General features: G+C 38.3%; 1 protein-coding gene across 2 annotated transcripts in view; it reads left to right on the plus strand.

The window, feature by feature from the left end:
* LOC134872290 (gamma-aminobutyric acid receptor subunit beta-2) overlaps positions 1-25,462 on the plus strand; it is a 50,160-nt gene that overhangs the window by 17,996 nt on the left and 6,702 nt on the right. For both annotated transcript variants that reach the window (XM_063895529.1, XM_063895530.1), the window contains 4 exons: positions 2,442-2,662; positions 12,400-12,482; positions 22,402-22,539; positions 24,302-24,454. In XM_063895529.1, coding sequence (XP_063751599.1) covers positions 2,442-2,662; positions 12,400-12,482; positions 22,402-22,539; positions 24,302-24,454 — 595 coding nt within the window. The remainder of the gene's footprint in view (positions 1-2,441; positions 2,663-12,399; positions 12,483-22,401; positions 22,540-24,301; positions 24,455-25,462) is intronic.

Consider the following 25,462-nt stretch of genomic DNA (forward strand, 5'->3'; position numbering starts at 1 on the left):
TCTCCTTGTGTCTCTTCCTTGCCTCCTCTTTTCCCATTTCCTGTCAGCGTGACTAAAAGGAAAGGAGGCAAGAGAAAGAAGCGAGGATGTACAAACTGGGTAATAGCAAAGGCCTTGAAGCCTCTCTAATGTTTCATACATCACAGTAAATGCTCCTGTTTGATGGTGTGTATTGATGAGTGCAGCGATGGTAATTTAGGAGGTCTACATGGAAACAAGCATCTCTTCTGCTTAATGTGCTGCCGTGCAACGCATGCCTGAAAGAGCGGAGTGTGGGTTGTTACATAACCATCGACCAGGGATGGAAGTGTTTTGAGGGCAGCACGTGAACCAAGGACCTAGTTCAAATGTAAAGCCTAAAACAAATATAAGACACTAAAGTTCTATGGTTAATAAATGGCAAATATCACTGACAAGACTGTTGTATTTCCATATAAAGGAAATTATTTATTTTTGCGTCAATAATCCAACATCTAATTTAGACCTCTACTTACCCCTCCAAATGTTGTTCAAACAAATAGATTTTAGTGTTTTTCTTATTCATTGTTTTTAGCCTGGATTAACTGAAATGGGTTCCCCATTCCAAGACCAAGTGTAAAGCTGAACGACAGAATGGCTACTATATTACTCATGTTTCGTGAAAAAATTCAATTTTCAGACTTGTGTTTGTCAGCACCCAGAGCCAAATAAGGTAGCAACAACAACAACAACATGACAAAACCTATTTAAGTCAAACAAGGGTTATACTGAGAAAAGCTGCTCCTGTTTTCCTGACTCCATCCAGTCAATATCCAACCCTGCGGTTCCTAAGGTGCTGTGGGATGTCAGATCTGTAGCCGACGGGCGTATTCAAAATTGCATGTTCAGCCTCTTTGCAGGAAGTGGATGTGCCAGTCATGACAAAAAGTTCCCTGCGACAGCAAGTTTATTTAACTTTGTTTTTCATGGATGATTGGTAGGCTTCTTACCTCAGTGAGCAACGTGTCCTAGATTCAGCACGGAATTTTTCTGCAAGCTATCAAACTTCCTCTGTTTGTTTAGACATGTATTTACCTATTGTATGTGTCTTCAGTTTTGTGTATGTTGGATCATGAGAATCTGAATTATCTGCATTTTTGATTTTTGGTTTCTTACAATACTTTCTATGTATTCTTTATGTTAAACATGCATTTCCTTTTTCTTTTCTTTTTTACATTTGCCTAGCTGTTTACATCAATATTTGCTCGTTAGTAGTTTTCCTTCCATTTAGCTGGCACAGTGGTACAGAAGTTACCAACTGTTCATGAAAAGAATGCATGAATCCATGAGCAGGAATATGCATTGTCATGCGACCTTGTACATACTGTAACACATGAGGGATAAATGATATCGAAAACATTCTCAAAACATTGCTTTATAGCACAACAAGGGGTGCACAGAGTACCTCTAAATGTCAAAATGAAAAAAAATGTTTGCCTTAGTAACATACAAGCTTCTTCTTCCTCCCATCCATGCATATGATGAAAACAAACAAGCATATTATGTCCAACATACTATGCTGTCTGCCTCTTCTATGTAAAGCAGACACATACCGTCCCTCAAAGGGTGTGGGCTGTCTGTGCGCGACATGATTTGATGGGAGAGGACGAACAGTGGAAAATGGTTGAATATGTTATGCAAGTATAACATAGTGAGCTCATTTCACAAGCAATAGTTAATCCCAGGAAGACAGCTACTGTCAAAGCAAATAGAGCATATAGGAGATATTTTGAGGTTGCTTGGAGGTTATTTTAATTTGTCTGGAACATGTGGTCTCTTTCTCTCTCTTCTCTGCTTATACAAAGTACACACACAAACCGAACAAGTGAGCCATACATAATTTTATCATATATTAACAGACCCTAACATACACACACACACACACACACACACACACACACACACACACACACACACACACACACACACACACACACACACACACACACACACACACACACACACACACACACACACACACACACACACATATTACACAAACAAAATCCTAACCATCTGTCTCTTTTTCCCTCCATGACACATACACACTGTTTCACACTTTCTGTCTAAACCTCATGTTTCTATGAAATGAAGGAATTCCCCATTGCTTTGTACTAAGAGTGTTTTGGCCTGTACCCCTACTGCTCCATTTGCTTTTAAGTGAACTTCATCCAATATTGAAGCCAAGCCTGGTCTAATCTGAGAGTTTGCAGTGGAAAAGTACTACAGAGCAGCTGTACAAAATGCTTCCTTTTCTCGAATAACCGTGTCTTCTCCCTTTTTTCTCTCCGTCTCTTCTCTATTTTATCCCTTTCCCCCCCCCCCTACACCAATTCTGTCTCCTTCCCTTCTGGCTCTTTTCCTCCCCCCCCCCCATCCCCCCGCTCACTGTCCTCCTTTGCTCCCTCTCTGTGCACTTTCAGGACTACACATTGACGATGTACTTCCAGCAGGCCTGGCGAGACAAACGGCTGTCCTACTCTGAGATCCCTCTCAATCTGACCTTAGATAACCGGGTGGCTGACCAGCTCTGGGTCCCCGACACCTATTTCCTCAACGACAAGAAATCGTTTGTCCACGGTGTCACAGTGAAGAATAGAATGATCCGTCTGCACCCGGATGGTACCGTTCTGTACGGTCTAAGGTGAGGGTTTCTGCAGAACTTCAAGTACACATATTATCTCCCATACACTCTACATGGCACACATTTTAGTAATTTCAACTTCATGTTATTAAACCCTCCACTCTTCATTTTTTGAGAGTGTACTTTTTATTTTTGATTAACAAACGAACAACCTGGGAGAATAATTTTTACGTATTTTGCTCTGTACATTTCATTTCATGTGTTCTCCTTGGAGACAATAATAATCAGAATTGTTTTTGGCTTCTTGATTATGAACTTTATCCTGGCAAATAAAGGTTCCTAGGTCTAATTATTTAGACTCTCAGAAGGAGAACTGATCTTAATACAACCCATCAATTTATTTGCATAAAGAATTCACTCATTATTCTTCAACAGGCAGTCAACCAAACTGATTAACATTGATACAGCAGCCTGCTAAATGAGGGCCACTGACTCAAATTAACAACTCAGATGTCTGCCAGTGTTTCAGTCTGAACTGATAAACACATGTCTTGATGGCATCATGGTTTGTTGACGTTATCACCAATAAATACTTTACATTTACCAGGAAACAGTTCACAGCTACTATAATGTAAATGTGCAGTATAGGCTGGTCAACTATAACATATTAGATAACTCGAACAAATGACGATAGACCAGTCACTATTGTCAGTGTCGAGGCTGATGTCATCCTCACTTTTCGATACCTGATTATATATCACTTCCTGGCCTTGGCTTGTAAGCAATACAGTTTCCAGCTTGAGTTTATTTTTCTCTATTACCCTGTCATTGCTCAATCATATGCATGACAGGCAGTTTCAGACTCTGAGATGGACAATCTTTTCTGATATACTGTAGTAGACCTCTTTGAACATTTTTGACTGCAAAACACAGTCGTCATTTTTGAATTTGATGGAGCTTTGAATGAAATCTTGTCAGATGAGGGAAACATCCATTCATTTTAGTCATGTTTACTACACGAGAACAATTGAGGAACTTAGTGTGATGGGTGAGTGTCTCAGACAGAGATAGCAAGTTTGTTGACATTGGGTTTTATTTTTAAATATTCTTTGGGGAAGCCACTTTAGATTGTTTTCTGAATATTTAGACTTTTAGACTTTTGCATGTTTAATATGTTAATATGACATGTCCACATTGTGTCAAGTGGCCAGAAATGAATCCCCTATTGTACGATATTATTTGATTGACTCATTCCACTGAGTTTCGAACCACCCAAAGTTAACATGATTACAGTGCACTTCTCACTCCTCAGATTTATTATATCATCAGTTCATTTTTGCTAATTGTCCTCTGATGCCCAAACTATAAAAAGTTATTGAAAACCATAACATCATAATGGCCATCATGGCAGCACATTGGCTCTACTGCGGGAGAGGAAAACCAAATATTTAGAGAGACACTGAGCCAAAGAAGGAGAGAGAGGGGTGTTAAGGAGAGAATTAAAAAATAATTATTGTCAGTATTGCTCTCTTTGGTCTACTTCATCAATGTTGTCCATCCTCATTATTCACCTGATGCCCTGTTGCAGTTTACAGCATGTTGTTATTTCCTCAGGTATCTTACATAACATATGTCTTCCTTCGTGTCAACCTGAAGAAACATTTCTGCCAAGGTTGGTTGGAAGAAATTAGTTATAACCAAATGTTTTTTAACTCACAACAAAGTGGAAATAATTGCTTGATATGGTGAGTGTTACAGCAAGAGTAGAGGAGAAGGGCAGGAGAAGGAAGAGCAATCCGATTCCAATAGTTATTTTACTGACATAACCATTCTTGCTCGGTCATAGCTGGGTTTAAATGAATTTGCAGATAATTGATTTGATGAAAAGGCTAACATTCAACATAAGATTATTTCAGTCAGACAACTCACGTGTTTCATTAATATGTTTATTAGAAACAGTATATAGTTGGAGTTTGGTGTCTAGGCTCGGGCCTCATCACTCCACATATTAACATAGAAGAAGAAGAAGACATAGAAGACATACTTTTATTAATCCCTTCCATGGAAATTGCTTAGAACATTGAGTGATGATTAGATAACTATCCCCGAGCCTACAGATGGAAGCTGGGTATGAAGCTGGGGTGGTGGTGAGGCAGGCGAGCATCGCCAACGTGAACGCAGCAGCAGCAGCAGCAGCAGCAGCAGCAGCAGCAGCAGCGAGGTGAACACATTAGCAGCTTGGAAACAGCAGTAGCGGCAGTAGCATTAGCGAGGCAGAGGTAGGCAGATCCAACAGCTTAAATAGAGCGCCAGATTTAGGTAACTATGTTTGGTTGGTTGCAAGAGTGACGAGGGGCGTTTCGTTTCTTGATGATGTTGTTTTCCCAAAACAATCTTTTAAGGCTTATTTCTTTTTGGGTAAATAGGAATGTTATAATTTAAATCCTGACACCCTGGACATCTTGTACTCTTAATACTGTCAGTCCCCTTGGAAATCAATGGTTTTTAATATTAAAGCAACTTCTGCTTTCTGCGTTACAGTGTTTCTCTCTTATGTAAGGCACTGTGCTCATCGCCTGGAACATCAAGAGCAGACAAAAGCATACAGAAGAAAGCTAGAGGGATTGTGAGTGCTAGATTGTGCTGTGATACAGCTTACATAGTACAAATCCTCCCTGTGTCAGGCTATTTGAGTTAACATTTTATAGCCTACAGTATCAACTCAACCACTGAATACAATATGCACATTGAAAACCCCAAATCCCTTGGAATATGGGGTTTCACATTCAAGTCACTGCAAATATTATTTTGGATAAAGTTGGATTAGATTGAAACTGGGAGAAGAAATCCATTACCCATGACACTTGGTATCATGTAAGTAGGATGACCAGATTTCTGCAAATCCGTAATTGGGTCATGGGATCTTGCACAAGTCATTGAGTGCGCACAAATCCACGCAGCACAGCGTGTTACTGTCCCTTGGAAGCTTAATAGAAATCATGTGGTTATTTAATTTATTCTGCCAATAAATTAGTTTAGAATATGTGAAACTTTAATGGTCTGAGATTAAAATTGGGGTATTGCAGAGTCTGATTGCAAAGCAATACACCAAAGAAAGTCAAATATGAATACAAATAGGGGTTATGCAAATTATAATTCAGATACTTTGACATAATAAGGACAAAAAATATATACAACATGCATGGAATTATTAATAGAATTAGGTGTGCAGGATTTCAGTGTTTTGTTCTGAATATTACTGGAAAGGTTTGACGTTTATGGAAATACACTTATTTGCTTTCTAGAATGTTCCTAAAATGTTGATGCCTGCTATGTATGTGCATCTGAGCTATAGCCTTTACAATATTAAGCAGGGGTAAATAGCATAGCAAGTGAAAAAACACACCCAACAACAATAATTCATAAGCTCACAAATAAGTGCTCTCTGGTTTGTTTGGTATCATTATCTTTCTGCTTTCCGTAAAAGTTTCATTTAAACAAGCAGAGTTGGTAAACAGAAACCTATGTTACCTATATGACATTTTCCAAGACTAGACCTACTGATTGTTGATTTACAACTTTAAAAAATGACATTATTTCAGAAGAGTTTTGATAATGAGCTTGGATGCTATAATGATGTGTTGTCCAATATAAGAATAAGAAGAGATTAATATATCCTTAATCATCCCACAGAGGGGGAATTTACATTCTGCATTTGACCCATCCTAGTGTTAGGAGCAGTGGGTTGCCATTATATATGATAGCAGTATAGGGAATGGTGCCTTGCTCAGGGACACCTCGGTAGCACTTGGTCTTTTCGGGACTTGAACTGGTGACCTTTCGGTTCCCAAGCCAAGTCGCTATGTACTTTGCCACCACCGCCGTACAAAGTTAGTATGTTAAGAAAAAGATTTGTGTAACTATGATCAAGTCTTCTGACCTGTGGCTTAATGTGGTGCTCAAGGGTAATGGTTAATTTGTCACAGGAATGCAATATACAGACTCTAATGAGGAAATAGTGGCCACATTATCTCTAAACACAACAGGCGAGATGCATTGTTGAGGAGCAGAATCTTCTCATTGAAACTCTTTACGGGAAATGTAATTGGATGCTGTGAGTCCATAGATGCTGATAATAGAGAAAGCCACACACCCAGAATGTACAAACAGCAGATGAACATTCACATACATACTAACTATATTTGCCATTGAATTGCAAATGCAGGGATTCATTATGGTGGCTAAAAGGCAAACAGCTCCAATGCTTTTTGTGGGCTAATATGCATTAATTTGCAAACTGTTGGCCTGCAAACTAATGTCCTTTTCGTACAAAACTTTGAACACCTTCGCATTGATCTTCAAAACTACATCCACAAGTTCAAAGACTTTGTTCAACCTGATAAGAAGAACAGAAAACTTGCTTTAGGAACTTTATAAACAAAAGTTAATCTTAACAAGCAAGCAAAGGGCCTCTTTGCATTACTGAGGCATCATAGGACTGCCATAGCACATCTAAAGAGAGTCTTGCCTTTGTTCTTTATATGGGTTAATGCTACTGTAGGATAGGCATGAATACTCTTTGGTGAATTGATTGGTGCGTGCACATTAAGAGTTCAGGAATAAAAAGCTGTTCCAACAATTCAGAAGATAAATTGGCATAGGCCTAGACAAGTAATATCGTGATTTCATAATTCATTTAAGGTTGACATTTCCAGTAAATGCCAAACATAATATTATGCCTTCCAACATTAAGTAGCATTGATTTTTAATTAATATGTTATTTGTGTTCGTGTTACAGCATCCAAGTGATTTGGTTTTGTGGCCAAACTACTCCCTATGTTTTTTCTTGGTAGGCTGTGGGTACCAGCTGGCTCTGCAGGATAAGTGCTCTCTGAGTGCTGTCATTACCTCAAATAATGCAGCTTTGGTACGCGGCATCTTTTGTGTCTTTGAATGAAACTATACACTTTTTTACAGGCAATGGAATAAAGGTATAAATACCCTTTATGAAAGTACAAATTTGAAAAATACTTATTCGAGTACAAGTGAAGTAGTGACGGATAAGGAATAAGACTGTCATTAGAGAGGGTATTTATAAGTAGTTATGTGATTCCTTTATAAATAATATTACAAACTTCAACTAAAAAACTAGAAAATATGACTGTAAAATAATAAATATTGATAGAAGTATAGGTAAAAACCTCTCTCTGAGCTGCTCCATCCTTACACTCCTGCCTGGGGCCTCAGATCAACTGATCAGCTGCTCCTGGAGGTATCAAGGCCTAAACGGAAGTTCAGAGGGGATAGAGCCTTTTCCGCTGCCGGTCCTAATCTGTGGAATGACCTCCCATTGCACATTAGACAAGCCCCTTTATTGCCCATTTTTAAAACTCGTCTTAAAACCCATTTCTATTCCTTGGCTTTTAACCCAGCATGAGACTATGTTTCTGTATTTGTTTCATTGGTCTTGTTGTTTTGACATTGTTATTGATTTTTTTTTTGTTGTTTTGATTGTTGTTTTTGTGTTTTGTGCTACGTGTTTTTATCCATGTGCAGCACTTTGTTTCAGCTGCAGCTGTTTTTAAAGGGCTTTATAAATAAAGTTGATTGATTGATTGAACTGTTGCAATTAACACTATAGACTGGGATGAGGTCGCATGAAAAAGGACTAAAATGTTAAGCTACTATGAATCACTGAACATTAAGTAATTTAGTCTAAGGTTACTCTTTCAGTACAGTACCAGGATACAACTGGGTACTTATTTACTTTCCAGCATCTGTTCCGAGGATGTGACCAACAGTCACTTGGCCTGAATCCTAATGACTGTTGGAAACCCTCAAGGCTATTTGGCCATGATTTGACCTCACAAGTTTGATACATTCTGGAAGATAGTCTTTGAGCACAATCTGGTAAATATGGAGGGTCACTGCAGGTGATGCAACATATGGGGCTCAGTCGGTACGGTTGGCAGTGTCCTCAGGCGTGAACTCAGAAACCAAGGACTATACTACAGACAGAGCGAGAAATGTTGCTGCGCATCATTTAGTGAACGGGATAAGTTGGAAAGTATGTGAGGGTAAATGCTTGAGATAGCTACAATCAGGCACACAACAACACAAATAACAACACATCCACGGAGTGACAGCAACAATCACAGGAACGTAGAAACACACACATAAATACACAACTTTAACCTTTCCCAGACTGTCTTTTTAAAGATGGCCAGGGGCTTTTGCTCTCAGTTCTACACCGCTGACTCCATCTTGACACAGAGATCAGAAAGTTGCCAGAAAGTAACCGGCAATTTATTCCTTGGTTAAACACTTTGAAGCCACAGCCCCATCACCAGCAGCAAATCCATCAGAGAGAAAATAAACGCTGACAAAGACAGGGGACAAGAAAGAAAGAAAAGGGGAATCCATCTAAACCTCTTAGGCTACCTTCCCGTCTCACTCTGGGGGGTGGAAACCCCTGAGGTGTGTAATGTGAAGCAGCATGTTAATACTAGAACTCTTTCATTTGAACTTCTGTATTGCTTTTAAAAGCACTGTTATGATAGTCCCCTCGCTGTCTCGCCTGACACCCTCTCTCTTCTCATGTCCTCTTTTCCCCTTATTTCACTCCTATGGTCTACATGGCCTTTCTTCCTTGACTTCATCTGGATATTTACAGTTCCACATGTCTTCATACTTAACAACTAAATAAGCTGTTTGTCAGTGGAAATAGTAAAACAGTTCATTTGTAAATCAATCATTGTAACTGATGGTGGTCAGAGACATAAAGTTGTTGAAGTTATTTTTACTAAATGTAAACACAAACACTTTGAACACAATTAACTGTTAGTGGTTGCTTGCTAGAAAGAAAATGGTAAGTATTTCAATGACTGAGCACTTATGCATGCATTTTCCTCTTCGGGAGCATTTAATGCCACCCACTGAATGTTTCAACATTTAATTTAGAACATTTTATACCTTTCCCTCTCCTTAAGCAACACCAGCCAAAGCAATGATGTGAAGCAGTTAAAGCAGCATTTATGTTACCACATTTTAAAACCAGATTAATTATAGAACCCAACTTAATCTAAGAAATAAAGTAAATGAATTATAGTAGTAGATAAACGACATAGAAAATCAAAATTCAGATGCAGCATTGTCAGGGTTTCTGTGTATATTTACATATTGTGTGGGAGAACACTCTTTTATTTACTTTTTCATCTCATCTTCTTGCATATTATTCAACTTGCAATCAAAACCACATCATTTATTTATCTATAAGCTGTTTTGGGATCATCTCCTTTTCAGACCCACCATAAAGCAAGCACATGGTTGATTTTTGTAGTTCACCACAAACAACTCACCCCATGTAAGCTAAAGACTGAAGCAATTAAACATGATGTCATGTTCTTATGTTCAAGGGAATTTGAACTGTGTGTATATACACAAGTTTTATTTAAGACTTGAAGTTGATCCAGCAATGGTCACCATCAACACAAGAGCACAAGATCCAACCATTTTGGGGGATTTTTCCTTTTTTTTGCTCTCTTTCGAACAATAAATCCTCCTACCTAATTTGTGAATAAAGCCTATACAGAATATCCTTGAAAGTCAGAAGATAGCAAACATTTCCGTTGATGAAAACATCTTTCCGTGGTCCCACCTGTTTGCCATATGGTGCCTGTGGTGAGCTTAGTTGCTCAGATTTACAGAGAGAAAACTGACCACAGCAGCTTTGTGAAAGTAAAGCTGCATCCTCGCTTAGAAAGTTTGCTAAGACATTTTGTCTGATGAACGATTGCATGAAGCTTTAATTGCTTGGATTTCAGTAAAACTTTTGATTTTGCGGTGCAAAACATGGTCTTTCCAGCTGATGTTGGTCTGAGTGATAGAATAGTAGGAAAAAGAAAGAGGGAAATAGAAAAACCCTAGGGTGATTATCTCTGCTGTGTTACGCAGAGGATTGGACTCGAGATTAGCCTCTCTTCTGGCACAAATGTAACCTATGTTGTCAGGTGTGCCTAGACGATTACCCACCAAGCTGTGCTGCTCTGTGGCAACTCCCTCAGTGGGAGTCAAGTTCTCACACAAGACCAGAGCCAGGGAAAGAGTGGCAGCCCATTACTTAGATCTTAGTCCTTATGTTTCCTTCACAAAGTCTGACGGACAACACCACCCAATTTGACTGCTGTTATTATCTATCCCTGTGTTTTTGTCTGGATAGAGATTGTGCCTCCCTCCTATTACACAGACATGTGTTGACACAATATGAAACAGGCAGTACAGCATACAACTATAGTTCATTGGCCAATACTGTTTGCAGAAATTATAAAAGCTATCACCATGCAAAAACATCTATATTTAAACGGTATTTTCCAAATATAAACATTGATTCCGTTAATAATCCAGACTGAAACGGCCTTGTTTTGTGTAAAGTTTATTATTTACAGTCCATGTTTCTGGTTTAAAAATGCATCTTCAGCTAGAATTCAGAAAGAATTACAAAGAATGTAGTATTTAATTTTGTTCTCTTTGTCAACTCGCAGCTATGTTTGATGTAGGTTAATGTCAAGTAATTCAAACATTTTGAAAGTATTCCTATCAATGTGTGACATTGCATGGAGTTAGTTCATTGAGCTGCTGCTCATGAAGATAGAAACTCCAAGCTTGAGGTGTAATCGGGTCTTTTTTCAACCAAAAAAGAAAACACATACAAATAATACATACTCAACAGAACAATTGTTAATAAATCACCACTGAGGTTCCTAATATTTAATAATTCATCACTGACTGTACTGAAGTGGAATTCACCATAGCTGAGATAATGACATGTTTTTGTGTCAAAATTGGATTCTGTCAGCACCTATTATACGCTTCCCTCTAAAGTGACAATTCAGGGGTTAAGAACTTAAAACATGAAAAGCACTTTGATTCTAAGTGGAGACAAACATAAAAGATCCTCCCCCGATCTCTTTTATTCTTGTTTATTTATGCAACTTTTCACAATCAACAAAAATGTTCACAAAGCAAAACACTGTCAGTCAAATGAACAGAGGGAGGGATGGACAACTGCGTTACTACTTTACACAGACAAAAAGCCTTGGAAATCACATGTTTTTTGACATGTGTACATTGTGTTTGTTTTCACATCCTGCCATACACAGTTGTTGTAATTGTTGTACAGAAATAATAATATTCAAGTATGAAAACAATCTTAATTCTATTTAGTAGGAGTATTTAATTTAAGCTGTTTTATAGTATTTGGGATATCATCAGTATGACCTACTGTGCCTTCAATCCCACATTTTTCATGACATGTGATCGAGAGGGTACAACCAACACGACTGTTATCGCAGGCCTATTGCTACCACTACTGCCCCGCAGAGTTTGATCCCTCCTGTGACTTGCATCTCAGGTGGAGCCTGACAGAGGACCCATAGGATTATCCAAACAATGCTCAAACTGGGACATAAGGATTAGTTTTGGCCCTGTAATCCCCAGTGGACTTCCAACAACTGCTGCTACCACCTCCCAAATCCTCTGAGGCTCATGCATTTACCTACTGAGTGTTATAAAGATTTTACATTTAGTTACTTATGGTTGTGGAAGAGGAATGCACATCAGTATTCTGTGAGATGTAATTGTAATTGCTTTAGTGAATTAAGTTCACATATTGACGCTAAACATGTATAATATTTGTTTCATGACACTATAGACAATAACCTAACTTGACAGCCAGTTTGCTCGCTATCAAATTGTACCACAATGCTTTGAATTGAACATACTGTGTGATGTGTTTTCAGGATCACTACAACCGCTGCCTGTATGATGGACCTGAGAAGGTATCCTCTGGATGAGCAAAACTGCACACTCGAGATAGAGAGTTGTAAGTAATTCCTCCCTTTATTCTTTAATAATTTACTTCCTTCATCAATTATTTTGTTTCTTGTCAGTGCTCTAAATCCCCTAACTGACGTAAGTGTCTGCTGCCTTTCAAACAGTACATGGCATAGCCGTGGCTATTTTCAGTCTGCTGTCAGGAGCTATGTGTGATTGGGCCCGCTGTCACAATTTGTGCTCTACTGTAGTACAAGGATTTACTCAGAATTTTAATATTTTCAACATAATCCTTCCCATGCAATTTTAATGTATTTTCCTTGCTAAAAGAAGAGACATTCTTTCCTTTCTAAATATATCCTCCGTCGAGTTTTCTCTTCTAGGAATACAAAATATATAGAGCTGTAGTTTTTGCATACAAGTTGATTCTCAGAAGAAAGGTGTTTTTTAACTACTACTTTATCTGGCACAGTTTTGCAGGTGAGAGTTTAGGTGAAATAACCCATCTTGTATACCAGATAGCAGTCATCAAATGAGCTAATGATCGTAACTCAATGAGTGCCTCTACCCTCACTGGAGCAGCAGACTACTTTGTGTAATGTGCACTGTCGGTGGTGCCGAAGTGATTAAGTAGAGCTATTGCTAATGCTGCACAGAGCTTAAATCCGCAGCCGAGTTTAAAAAGGCAACAATTTATGAGCAGTACATCGAAAGAGGTGTCCTAAGGGTGGTGGCATCTTTACACCAGCTACCATTTAACCACAGCATTATAAGTTTTAAGGGTTGAATACACCCTAGGATCTTAGCTGTATCTCTATGGTCTATTTCAATGTACCATACTCAACATGCAAATAAATGCAAGGATGCTCTGTCTGTATGCATGTATGTCACTCCTTCGATTTTCTTTACAACCATTAATCCGATCGACTTCACACTCGGCAAGTGTATTGCTGATGACCCCAGGCAGTGCATTGTCCAGTGTGAAGTGATTTGGATGAGCAGTTCTCATGTAAGCTGCAAGCAGCAATACCAGAGGTCAAGCAATCGGCTGAACAAGCACTTATAGTTTCATCTATTAAATAACAGAAAAGTTCATGTTTGTACTTTCATTTAAGATGTACTGATAGTATTATGAGTAAATCCTGAAATGGCAAGTTCACGTTTCTCAAATACATGCATTTGTGTCCGTGCTTCTCTTTATGCTGCAATGATTCCAAACACCTAGTTTGTTTCTGGCACATTAGAGAGGGATGAAAGTAGGGTTGAGGATGAAGAGGTGGATACCATTCATCTACTGTCACAGGGAAAATAAATCAGATAATCGTGCTCAAGCTAAGGCACAACCACTCAATTGGATAACAGTAAATGCATCTGAATGTAGTTTCCATGTAGAGATGGTTAAAGGGTGTTACACTCAAATGTGCAAGTGAGCTGGAAGGCCTACAGCTGGTGCTGGTGTACAGAAGGATATAGAGCGTAAGGAGCAAAGTAGGCACTTTTTTGAAACTCATTCATGTACAATACAGTTAAACAATGACATTTATTTGAGGTTTTAGACTTCCAGTATTGTTGCCATATATGGAATATACTGTATGTAGATTCAAGGTTGGATGTAGACTTGTTGGATAATGGCTGAACACGCAGACACAGACTTCTTCTCAAATCCATAAGGATACACTGCAGGGCAGAGTAAAAATTGTTGGCAAAACAAATATCTTGAATATTACACTTGTTATAATACAAATAACTAACTTTTCTGTGAAGTGAATAACACCATTTTTAGCCACTAATCTGCAGAAAACATGTGTGTGCACAATATTTAAAATCTCCCATGATGCACATAAGGTCACAGACTGGGGAGATATTAAATAAGATGTGTATGCAGGCTCCTTGTCATCTATAGTTTAATTTGCCACGGGGGGCAACAAAAAACAACAAAATAATTGGGAACCTGGTATGCCTCTAGTAAAATGGTGTATAGCTTGTAACTCCAAATGTACCTCATACTGTGCAGTGTCCATTTAAACTATTTGTTTGAACATTGTTCAGGGAATGATTGAAGTTTAGGGGAGAGAGTGAAACATTGGCTTTTCACAGATCAGTGTTCTTCACAACACAGCTAGTCATCAGCAGACCGAGCACACATGCTTCTCTTCTAATTTGGTGACAGGCTTACAGTTTAAAACTATCTGGCTGGGGAATAGTAAACTGAAGTTTAGGAACATTTGAGAGCTACACATACACACACACAGACACACACACACACACACACACACACACACACACACACACACACACACACACACACACACACACACACACACACACTCTTTTGTTTCAACTGAGTCTTGGGATTTGAGGGGCAGCAGTATGAAGGGGAATTCTGCTTGTTTGGACTATCTTAGATCTAGTGATGCCTTGGATGACTTGTATCATTGGGTTGGATGGTTTATTTTCATGTAGCTGTGCTCTGCTCCTCCCTAAACTCTAGATTTTTTTCCTCCAAGCTGGTCCATTTCACACAATTTCCAGAATAATTTCAGTATACGTAGCAATTAACTGGGTAGTCATATGAGTTTAATTGCCCATTGTCTCCTAATATCGCTATTTTTCACTGAGTGATTAAATAAGCTTTAACAGGTTAATAACAACGTCCAAAAACTTAATTCTAGCAGGCTTTCACCCCTTCATGCTGTCCTTTTCTTATTATTTTAGGAAAACTCACTCCCTGTTTTAATTCCCAACATTTATCAGTTATCATCATGAAGTTACGTTGCCTAAAAATTCAATGGAACTTCAATAATCTTTGAATTACTCCTGTTTTCCAACTTACATGTAAACCTGTCACTTGTTGAATAAAGGATATTTTAAGAATTACTACACTATTGTGGAAATTGGTAAAACAACTGAGCTTGGAGACAACAGAATTACGTGTATTTTTCCCCTTTGTACGCTTCATTATTTCCTGCCACTTCAGGAATTATGCTCTGTACTATACACTCTATACTTTGAGTTTCTACACTGCATGTTAGAAATGAGTCAGAGGTTCAAACAAAAAAGATTGGAAGGAAAAATAAAAAACCTCAGGCTTATAGTGGTGGATATGCGATGTAAATTATTCATTCTGGAAAGCCCTGAGATTTTCCCACCATGCCTGTGACAAATGGTTGGCTGGATAGAAAAAATGTTCACTTATATTTTCGTTTGACAGTATCGTAAAATGAAAACCTACATGGAAAGAGAACTAAAATATTTTTGATCAAGTAAAATAAATGTTTGACTGCTTAGGACAAGTTTTACTCCTACTAAAAAAAACAAAGTAGGTGAGTTAAAATATGCCGAGTAAACATTACTGCTCGCACACTGCTTGCCAGGCAGTGTGAAGATACAGTGCTGTATTGTAGCTGCCCACTGCTCCTAATACAATGTGTGCTGTGTTTTTTAATCCTTCATTTCCATTAGATGTGAACTAGAGGTTGACTGATCAAGGTGCATATTAAGCAGTAATGACACTACTCTAATAATGCACGTTCCATTATAATGTTTCATTGTTGGTGGTTAGTAAAGAGTAATGCTTTAAAATGAATCTATGCAGCATCATAAGTGATTATGTTGCATACAAGCCCATTACACTTTGATAGACTATTAAAGCCCCATGATTTGGGTCACTTTCCCTGCTCTCGGGGTGGTGTATTAAACCTGTACTTAATACAACTTATGGTTGTGGTGCTCAATTCTGACCCCGTTTATTGATAGTCTTTTTTTTCCCTCTACATATTAAAACCTACTCTGTATTGTACAATTGTTTTGAATTGCAAACACAGAATACCATATTGTTATATTAAAATGTTGCCTCATCTAATCTGTTCCGTCCATTTTAGCATGCCATCAGTATTGCAAACACTTCAACAGTTTACACATTCAGGTAATCAGATGTTCCCTTGTTAAATCCTACTTGGTAACAAGGGACAGCAGACCCCGCATCGTTTTGCTGGTCCTTTAGACTTTCTGTAGATATCACTTACGCTATCGAAGATACCCTGTTCCCTATAACTATAGGACTTCCTTATAAAACACTTGACAGTTGCAGTCTTATTTTGTAGATGAGGCAAGGTAAACCTTGCTTTATTACCACACTACCTCAGCCTCACCTTAAGCAACATTGGATAAGCGTCAGGTTTATTACCTCACAAGCGAAGCCCTGTCACCCTGCATTTGTTTTGTTACTACAAGCTCAGCATCTTTATCATGCATGCGTAATCCAGGACTTAAACTAGCGTATGAGGCCACCCAAGGTTTTACCTCAGTGCAAGGTAATATTTATTATTAAAAAGGGTTAAACCCCCAGATGTTCTGGGTCACTGTTACAGTAATGCAGTTTACAATGCACAGTATATACACTGCTGTAGAGTAGTCCTACCTTCACAGGAAGCTGATTCTATTTAACATGTAACATTGACTTCACAAGTAGAGCAGCTGCACCCCTTCTCAATAAATCATAACAACAGTAGGGTCACTGAATATTTAGCTTTTTGACGTGGTTAGCTCCTTTAGCTTTAGCAAATGTTAAAAAATAGGTATATAAGAGCTTTGGACAATGATTGAGAGTGAACATAAATCAACTCAAACTTGCAGTCTCTGATACAATCATATATTCACACATGCATGCACATACAGACAAAGCCAAAAATCTGCTCAGAGGGGATAGAGAGGCACATTACCACTGTTATTTTACATAGTTGCTGTGGCCTCACAAGGAAACTCTCATTTCATCACTGCATCTCTGCCAAGTAATACGTTTATTTTCTACACCAGCGATCCACATCATATGGACAAAGCCACTTTCACAGTCTATCTCTCTCTCTGTCTTGCTTTCTTTGCCCACCAGAGCACATCAGATTTTTAGAAACTGCACAGATCCTCTGCGCTGTGAATGGTTTTCTACACTCGGGCTTGCATGGCTTATTTATTTGTTTTATCTTTAGATGATCTGTCCCTGTCCAGGCATGCTGTCAGCTGCAGCTCGCTGTATACTGCAAAAGTTTCGAAGACATGTTTTAATTGGTCACCAGGAATAACATTAAAGTGGCTTTGAACTGCATGGAATCAAAAATTCATCTGAGACAAATTAAAGAGTGGATTAGCTTTCTCAGCTCCCAGGGGAGAGCAAGAGGCGGGTGGTTGTTCAGGGATTTGACGTTCCCATTTTTGTGTAAGTATCTTTGAATGTGTCCATGCAAGCACGTGTCTTTTTTTGTTCATGTGTGTCTGACTGTGTTCTTAGACTAAGCAATGTTAAATTATTTTACATTGAGTCTTTCTTCCTAAATACTCTGAAAAGAGCCAGGTTTCCTTATCCATACATTGTTAAACACCACAGGTATGGTTAGTTTGAACTTTGTATGGTATTTTATTAATGACTATTTTTATTACTTTTTATCATTGACACACTTCCCCAGACTCCTTGTGTGTGTGACTAATCTAAAGGCATGTTGCATGGTGAAGCATCCACAATACTCAATTGTATTTATGGTGAGTAAATTAGGTTTCACATCTGCTGTGACATCTTTTGATTGGGGCTGTTCTACAGTAAGGTTTGTAAACACTGTAATCATAAAAAAAAGAAGTTATTCTCATAACAGATGTGAAGACAATCAGATAAAAGGATGTGTGTGATTGTTTTAAGTGCTGCTGTGAGAACCTTTAAAATGCATGTTTCAATCACAGTTGTGGTGATTAGAAACTCTATTTTTGTAAGTTAATGAATTGGATACAGGGTGTTTCATATCACCATTTAGAAGTAAAAAAACAACCTTTGTTTTGCCTGATTGTGTTTTGCCAAGAGTAATATAAAAGCCATTGTTGTATCTCCCTCCAAAATCCGTCTTTGCCCATTAAAACAAATCAGCTGAGACATTATTTCATATAAAGGCCTGGAGTCAGATTTGGTCAGGGAGATATGCCAGTTTCGCAGCTTAAATAGCTTTGGTATTGTATTGCTATCTCCTCTGATGCTATCGTGAACAATTTCATTTATTTTTGGCCTGCCAACGATCCCAGACTTTGGAATCTATGAGAGAAGCCTTTATGTTAGCATAAAGTACATATTGTCACACCCATTTTTCTACTGAATGGGTGAATTTGCTTCTTATGCATTTGATGAATCGTGCAGCTAATTTCCTCTTTCTTATTCCATTGTCTCAAAGACAAAGTTAATACATATACAGTAGACTAACTATCGTGGGTGTAATGAATTGCAGATCTTACTTTCTCTCTTTCTCTATTGTCACTCACTCTAATGTATCTCTGTTAATTTCACGCAATGGGAATTAGGACAAACTATCTGTGCCAACTACTGTGACATAATAACTTTAGTATGAGAGCGAGGTGACGCAAAATTGCAAAGTCAGCCTCAATGATGTAGAAGCAATAGAGTTAAGTGGATTGGGTAGCTGGACAATCAAACATATGAGGGCCTGATCAAATCATTCACTCTGATTTGTGTAAAGTTTAGAGGCATTCACTTCTCTTCACAAACAGTGTTTATCCAAAGGATTGTAAACTCGTAATAGCCCCATTAAAAGGCTGATACAAAAGTGTTGGACGGAACTAAGACTGTACAGACAAATTGCTTTTCTATGCTTTGTTTAAATTGCGTCTCTTGAGGTGCCAGATAAAAGGTCATGGTGTCATTTACACTTTTTTAGATGTATCATAGGAAGAGTTGACATTTCTTCATGAGATTGTGCAAAGCAGTAAGTGTTCACCATCTGGAGAATAATTTGTACCTATGGCATGAGGTTATGTGTTTGGTTTGGGTTGTTTGTCCATTTTTCAGCAGGGTTATGGAAAAAGACTGCTGGCCCAATGCTCATTAAAACTCAGTGGAAGGCTGTAGCATGGGACAAGTGAGAGCATGAGCAGTTTTGAATCAAGGGCAGATACAGATCTTCATGTTCACTTATGGAAATGGTATTTGTCTCACAGTACCCTTCTAGATGGTACTTTCCCTTACATATTAAATATATATCTTGTGTTTGGCCCTGGTGGTATCCCTGGGACTGAACACATTGACTCAAATTACAATTTTAAATCTCCAGTTGAGCACGTTGTTCAGTCATGGTTTTATCACTTAAGGAATGTATCCAAAATTAAGTTATTTTTGTCTGCCCCTGACCTGACCTGCCTTTATTTCATCCCATCTCGACTAATATAATTTCCTGATACTCTGCACGTAGAGAAGCACTTAATCGTGTGCAAGTTGTTTCAAAATGCAGCTGCCAGGCTTTTTACTGGTACGAGAAGAGAACACATTGATCTTATTTTTCCATCGTTCTTACTACTAATTTCAACTGGAATATATGTTGTGAATTGTTTTGATTGTTTTTTGTTTGTGATGATGTTATATAACTTCCCGTATGACTGAATTATACGCAAATGCTTTGGAAATACATTCTTTTTGAGAGTAAAAAGGGAGAATATTTAAGCGCTGTGCGCATACTCTCCACTTACGTCAAGAGGACGTAGAGATGTCAGAGTGTGAGGGTGTTGAAAGCAGCCACCGAGGAGTCTGTGTTAATAATTCAGAGCAACTAAATAGGTCACAGAAGTATTAATTAAGCAGAGCAAGATAGGGGGGAGGGAGAAGAAGAAGAAAGGTAGAGTGAGTGATAGATGGACACATAATCGTAGTTATGACCAAAAAATTACGAAAAGGGACGAGGGAAAGGAGTGTAATCAAATGGAAAAGAGTGGTGGGAGAAAGTGTAGATAAAAATGGAACACACACACACACACACACACACAGACACACACACACACACACACACACACACACACACACACACACACACACACACACACACACACACACACACACACACACACACACACTACATGTTCATGTCAACCATTTTAATTCACTTACTAGCTGCACTAGTGCAAAAAATGACAGTCAACTTCATTGCATGCAATCAAATGATATAAGAATAATGCAGTTGTAACAACTGTTGCAACCATCAAAAATGATATTCATGTTGCGTGTTGAGTGGCAGAAAAAAAATACAGATTTGTTGTGTAGTACATCTCCTGCTGTTACTTTAATGCAAAACTACACATCCATAATAGAAACAACTGAACCTTTCTAATCAGTTTTATGATGTAGGGCTATAATATTCAGTTGCTTATCTTGAAACATCAAAGTGTATTGCCCGTTTTGGCCTCTTGCCACTCAGTTGAGCTAGTTCATACTTCAATACACTCATCGTAATGAGCTGTCCAAACTCTTTTACAATCTTGCGCTGCTATTACCATTTACAAAATGTACCAATCGTATTGTGTTGCACTACAAAAATGAACTCTGGGTCAATTCTCAACCTTAGTGTTTCCCTAAAGAATGCAACAACCTCACAGTAATGCAATCTGAGTTTTAAACAACCGAATGTGTTGTGTGTAGCTTTAAAAAAGAAATTGCGCTCTGTAATGGTTTGATGGTAAGATGACTTTTGCTGTGGTGTAGGGAAAAATTAACAATCTCTTCATTACATTTGAAATAGGCTTTCACACACCCACGCATGTTGACATGGTAACAATAGCTTTTTATATATATATAAAAATTGCTGTTTTAATTGAGTTTTTCTTACTTTACTTTTTTTTTGCTTTTTATTTTGCTTAAATGGCCAGCCAGCTTTCTAGCGCACCATCCCCAGCTGTCTCCTGTCTCTTCTCATCTCCTAACTCTCCTCTCTCGGAGACCAATACTCTTATGCCCTTAGGTCAGTAGACATGTCAAATGTACCAGAGCAGACAGTAGGCAGTGGATTATGCAAGAGAACGTTTCATGGTCTAATGAAACATTTCTACTTTTCTTCCTGCGTTTTTTCCAACACCACTTGTCTTTAACTATACATATGAACTACAGAGTTCTGTGTTACTTAATCATTTATTGTGACTGCCCACTAGCTGCCTTGCTGTCCTTGTCTCCACTGATTGGGCCAAAATGAGCGCAAACGAGCTTCCAGCTTTGGTTTAGATTCATATTATTGGAATTGCGCCATGTCTCTTTAGAGATTTTACTTGGTTTTAGAAATTAAAATGGATGCCTGGTTATTTAATCATTCTTGCTCTTGGTATTAAATAATTGAATTGCTCATGGGACAAAACATAAAAAAGTTGACTCATATATATTTAGTCACATATACAGTAGAAGGGTTTCCGTCAGCTACTATATGGAATGTTTTATGTTTAACTTCCTTTCATTATTTATGGTTTTAACAGGCTTTTACATAATTCAGTTATCGTTAAGAATACAATACCAGGGCATCAGCATGTGCTTTGCTTGTGGGAACTTCAGATAATGATGTTGAGGTGCTTTCAAACAGGGAAAGAAACTGTTGTGGAGATACTCATATTATAATAGACTTATAGACTGGTTGTACTGAGCAGTCAGTTTTACAGTATGTAACTCTAATAGTACTTAATGAAACAGGGTTAAAGAAACCAGTTTACTGTGTTTCAATTTTAAGCTTGGCTGAACTATCACAAGTGAGGGGTCAAGTACAGTCAAGAGCACACAAGTGGATCATTTTTAATATAAAACAAATATTTCAAAAAGTGTGCTCTGGCTCTTTTAAAAGTGTCAAAGCACCAATATATCGTTGAATCACCCACTTTATCGTAAAACAGTGACAAAGAGGTGCTACTTGACGATGGCATGGCAATTAACTTCCCTTCATTCTCGCCTGTAGAGTCACATTTTGCCAATGCATTTTGCTCTCTATATACGATATGCAAGTAATGTTGGCTGAATAGATCTAGCAGCATGTAAGTCAGTAAGAAGTGGTAATACTGTAATTGTTTGCAAAGTGATTAATTAACTGGACTGCACGGGATCCAGATGGGACATGATTATAACCATACATATTTGTACATACCATTAACAATCCCCTGTGCTCTGTGCCCTATCTTAGATGGCTACACTACAGATGACATTGAGTTCTACTGGCGGGGAGGAGACAATGCTGTAACAGGGGTGGACCGGATCGAACTGCCCCAGTTCTCCATTGTGGATCATAAACTAATCTCCAAGAATGTCGTCTTCTCCACAGGTAATGGTGACAAACGGGTTGAAATGCATGAGGCATAGTTGAATTTACAATACTGAACATAAAAACAGCAAATGTGGTATAACGTAATGCAATCCTATGTTTGATTATTATACAAAATCCATATTATCTAGAAGCGTGTATGAAAAATGTGTTAGAATACACACACACTTAAGTTTTTGCATTCTTCTTTATTCCTATTAAAAAACACCCTTTAGTTATTTTCAGTTTTTGTTAATATCACTATGCTGCTGCAAAGCATATTGCAATTCATAAATATTAAATCATTCACTTATTGATATGAAAAACAGCATATACTTATTTCCCGAAATGTAGAACGTTATGTAAATTAACACATACTGTATACAAACCTCTGAATGAAGTGAATTCGTGGGAGAAGGAAGACACTATGACTTATTTAACAGCAATAAACAAAAGAATGCTGTCTGATACAATGAAATATTCATCCCTTCTGCATTTTCATATTCATGAATTTGTCATGCAAGCAAGCAATTGTAAGCGGGACAGGGGTTCTGCTGAATGCAGTTCCTAGGTACTGTACAGAATGGGAGCAGAACACTAAAGCAATAAGAACGTAGAGACCCATTTTGAGGACTTGTTTTGTCCATGGGGGTCACACGTTCCACGCAACCCTATTAATAACATAATGCTTTCTGATGAATGAACAATGTTTTTATGCCGGTGTGATTTGTTGTTATCTACCTAAGTGTTTCCATGCAGTGTTCCAGATTTTATTGCCTCATACAGGAATATGGTGGATGGGGGATTCCCTTTTAACGCGCTGTCTATTGCAGTATAGAGTATATGACCTGTGGGGCACTGTGGAGTTGCCGACGTCAGCACAAGTGCATGGGCATTTACTAAATACAAGTGTCATGTCCAAGGAAATGCAATGACATTGTTACCCTTTTGAATAATAGATATTCCCTGTTGTACCACTGTCATGTCATTTCCTACCCAAGCTGTTTCCTCACTTTATAAAAAAATAATTCTAGGATTCTGTTGGTGGCTCATGCAAACATTAGCTTAAAGAAATAGCAAATCTAAGTGGTGACATTCAAAGAGCTGAGGTTGGTGGGTTGTTACTGCTTTCATTACTTAATCTTCCTCCCCCAACCCTCTTCTGCTCCTGCTTGACTCAATGGAGTTGATATTGCTCAGTTTTCAAGCCCTTTGGTGCGTTACTTTACAATTGTAATGCAACTTAAAACCAAATGCAATTCCCTCAGGAAGAAATTATGTGCGCTGATACAATTTTTGCTTTACCAAAACCCCAGCTGAAGGCTTGTTTCAAATAGAGCAGGATAAGAAAAAATAAGAGGATCCTCTTCAGAAAAACTATCAAACTTCTTGCAATTTTTGGTATAAACACAGTAATTGGAGAGCAGGTCATTCAGGAGAGTGCTCCTTCTTCTGATACAACAAATAAAGCTTTTTACTGAGTAGCTTCTGCAATGGACACTCAGGGATGAACAAGAACTAATAAAGGAGAACAATCTCAATTTAAAATGCCTTCACAAGAAGTATAGAAAATAAAACTGTTATTTTAGTCATTTGTCAACCCAAAGTGCTAAACATTTACTGGTTTGTGCTTTTCGGTGAATATCTTCTATTTCATTGTTTGGCCCAGGGATTTTGAAGATTGAATAACCCATACCCCCACAAAAGAAATGATAACAATATTTCCTTTTGGATTTTTACACTTCTGATTGCCTTTTTTCCCTTTTCCATCCCCTCTCTGCAGGTTCTTACCCTCGTCTATCCCTGAGTTTTAAGCTGAAAAGAAACATTGGGTACTTCATCTTGCAAACATACATGCCTTCTATACTTATCACCATCCTCTCTTGGGTCTCCTTCTGGATCAACTATGACGCCTCTGCTGCCAGAGTGGCTCTAGGTGAGGCCTGCACTACAAATACAGACATATTGTCAGACGTTGGGGTGGAAGGTTGCCCTTGCACTGTGATAGATGGGCCAGTGGAAGTTACACATATAGATTGCTTTCATGTGATCTGACATCATAACATTCATAAAACTCACTTGAAGTGCAAACAGAGATAAGAGACAAGGAGAACACATACTTCATACTATCTTACACAACAAAACCTGTGTCAAACCTAAACATTGAAACTTCAGACAAAGGTTTACAGTCTGTATAAAAGACTGACTTTCCGACAAAAATCTAAAACTCCTTACAGATGAATTCATCAGTGTGGTTAAATCTTTGAATTGTATTGTATAAAGATGTTTCTTACCGTTTTACATTTCTAAATACATGAATTATTGCGCTAAGTTCAGTGGTACATGATCCTTAAACATTCAGTAAAGAATAGCACTGCACTGATTCACCACCACACTTTGTTTCACTCCTTTAACAGTAACTGTGGGTGAGTACAGGGTAAAATAACCATTCCCAGTACAACAAATGTTGCTGTTTCCCTCACGCGTATATGATGGATGACCAGTTTGAGTTTTTTCACTCTTATTTTAGAGCCCCTGTGCTCTTCTGGAAGTCACAATTCCCCCCCTGTCATCCTCAATTATGTAAACCCTGTGTAGCCTGCAAGGTTTGTATTGAGCTTCTAGCTTACTCTGTGTGTATCGGAAGCTCCCTGTCTTCTTTGCACCCTACCCCATCCACCCGGCTTCATCCATCTACCCATCCCAAGCTTTAGTCGACAAGGCAATTTCGCTGATTGACGACTGAGCTGCATTTAGTGATCCAGGGGAAGGCATGCATGGGATTTAATGGAATCAAAGGTAATGCTCCATAATATAGGCGGGTCAAAAGAGTTGGAAAATGTAAGGTCGCCCCCCAATCTACACTAGGTTCAGGCACCACTTTACCCTGACCTGGTTTCAAGCATTAAAATGGACCTGTAATGGTTGAATCACGTGGCCACTG

The sequence above is a fragment of the Eleginops maclovinus genome, chromosome 11, assembly GCF_036324505.1.
Source record: "Eleginops maclovinus isolate JMC-PN-2008 ecotype Puerto Natales chromosome 11, JC_Emac_rtc_rv5, whole genome shotgun sequence".
Lineage (NCBI taxonomy): Eukaryota > Metazoa > Chordata > Actinopteri > Perciformes > Eleginopidae > Eleginops > Eleginops maclovinus.